Genomic DNA, 2,363 nt, shown 5'->3' on the forward strand with positions numbered 1-2,363 from the left:
ATCATAGAAATCAGGAGTAAATCTGTTATTTATGCCAAACTCTACACATTAAGTGTACTAATTGTAGTTTCATTTCCTCTATATTTCATATTTCAAGAACCTTTATAGAATTCTTAAAGACAGAAAATGTATTTGTGTTGTGATAAAGATATTCAATTTGAAGATGGCATTAAGTTTATGGAAGAAGAAATCAGAAATACTGAAGGAGGTAAAATAGATAACTGCATAGTGAAAAGAAAGTCTGCATAAACAATATTCAAGAATTGTAAAATATTTTAGTGAGCCGTTCTGAGTAGGCTTAGTTGAAATCAATTTTTCATGTTGATAATTCGCTTGACTAAATGGTAAACGATAACAGAAAACTGATGTATGACTTTGATTTTTCTCTGAATATTTCAGGTTCATTAAAACCAGTATATTTGAAGACCAGAAGTAAAAACTGGTGTCCTATTGACTGTATGACTATAGGAGAATATTTTATAAGTCTATGTAGAGAGTATAGACTATTACAGAACGATAGAATCACAGTATTGTCATTACCAGATTCTTTATTAGCACTACAATTAGCTATGTCATCTTTAGGCAAGGTAGGTATTCAATTCAATTGACAAGAAGTAATATAATGCTTGAATATGGATATTTGTAGCCAACATGTGTCAAATGATATCTTTACAATGAAGCATTTATTTTAGTTGCATTAAGTTGATGTTGTTTCTACCTCCATTTATTTTAGATTAAAGATGTCATAAGCTTAGACAAAATTCAAGAAATGATGAAATTCATAGAAAAATTCAAAACAATGAAGTCAGACAAAGAGATAGATGTAGACAAGAAAAATGTACTTGAAACATATGAAGATTTATTGAAGCAATCCAACCAATGTGATATGTGTGATATTTATCGAAAAATTGCTAATGAAATTTCCCATACTGGGAATGAAGGATCAGATTTATTGAAAGATCTGAAGACGACCAGAATTTTATGTTTTGGAGAACCAACAGACAATTTAGAGGTATTTATTGAAATAGAGTTATGAAATTCAATCTTCATTACAAGGAAGCTCAAGAGTTTGAAACTGTTGACAGGAGAATATTTAACTAATCAACTTTCACTTTTTAATTTGGAAATTCTCATCTTGACTCTCATGACTAAAGGTTAGGATTGCTCAAAGAGATAAAAGTTTTAATATGCATTTTTTTACTTGGTTATATCAGAAAAATTGTGCCAGGTTTCAACCTAATAATAGCATATTATTCACCTTGAATTCTTTTAAACACAACAGTAAAGCATACAATGAAATTTTTATTTCAGACTTTGATGTTACAGTTGTTATACTTTGACAATTTGAAAGAAGTAAAGAAAGACATCTCAGGTTATATTGTGTCAGAATCAAGGGAGATTACTTGGTTGACTTCAATTAATTATCAAATTCCTTTATCACCTTCTACTTCTCAGGTAAATCAAAAGAGATGGAATTACCCCAAATCAACACTTTTGTCTCCTACATGATCTTGGCTGAACCTTTAATCATTTATCTTTTGCAGATATCCATATCCATTAACTTGACTTCATTTTTCAAGGCCTCAGATATTCGACTGATTTCTATATGCATGTGTGCTTGAAATCTTAGTATTTATCTTCATAGGGATACAGATGTAGAAATATGTGGTTTACCATATATGTTATATTTTACTGCCATGGGAGTGACAACAGTCTAAACTTACATATTACAACCGTCAGATTTTATGAAAAGTTATATCGATAGCTTAAATTGGGTTTCATTAGCTGGTAAAGCAAAGATATTAAGATTACAATGTCCCTTTAAGTTAATTTGAAGTTTTTCATTTAATAGTAATCTGATGTTTATATTTTTTAGCTATATATAGAGAGAGTATTTCTATGTTATATTGAATTACTTGTCAATACCAGAAGTGAGTTGTCATTAGCAACAGTATTTAACATACCTGATAGAGAATTAGGCCATTTAGCATTCACAGCATTAAAACATACATCACGACAGAAAAAACTTCCCATGTACCAAGTAAGTATTATTTCTAGTAACCTTGTTGACTCATGCTGGTTTTGGGAATGGAGGCCAAAAGCGAACTCCTTAGAATTATAAATCTGAAAATTGTGCAAGATTTGAATGTTTTTTTTTGACCATTACAAAGACTTTATATCAATTTCAGACTGCTGTATCTCATATTATAAAATTAAGATTAGGAAGCAAAGCACATGCTCCATCTTTGGATTGTGAGTTAGCACCCTTTGTTAAAGGTATTGGAGAATTAATAACGTTTGTTCAGAAGTTACAATGTGTTGTAGAAGAAGATTCTGATATTAGGTATTGTATTTCAAAATGA

At 30.0% G+C, this 2,363-nt stretch overlaps 1 protein-coding gene across 1 annotated transcript; it reads left to right on the forward strand.

Moving 5' to 3' along the window:
- Positions 1-1,897: 1,897 nt before the first annotated feature.
- Positions 1,898-2,363, forward strand: LOTGIDRAFT_102968 (hypothetical protein; the record flags this gene model as incomplete). The annotated part of the gene is made up of 2 exons (XM_009045538.1): positions 1,898-2,041; positions 2,190-2,363. Coding segments are annotated over 2 exons (318 nt in total), but the record flags the coding sequence as incomplete, so codon positions are not given.

The sequence above is a fragment of the Lottia gigantea genome (assembly GCF_000327385.1).
Source record: "Lottia gigantea unplaced genomic scaffold LOTGIsca_1, whole genome shotgun sequence".
In the NCBI taxonomy this organism is placed as follows: Eukaryota; Metazoa; Mollusca; class Gastropoda; family Lottiidae; genus Lottia; species Lottia gigantea.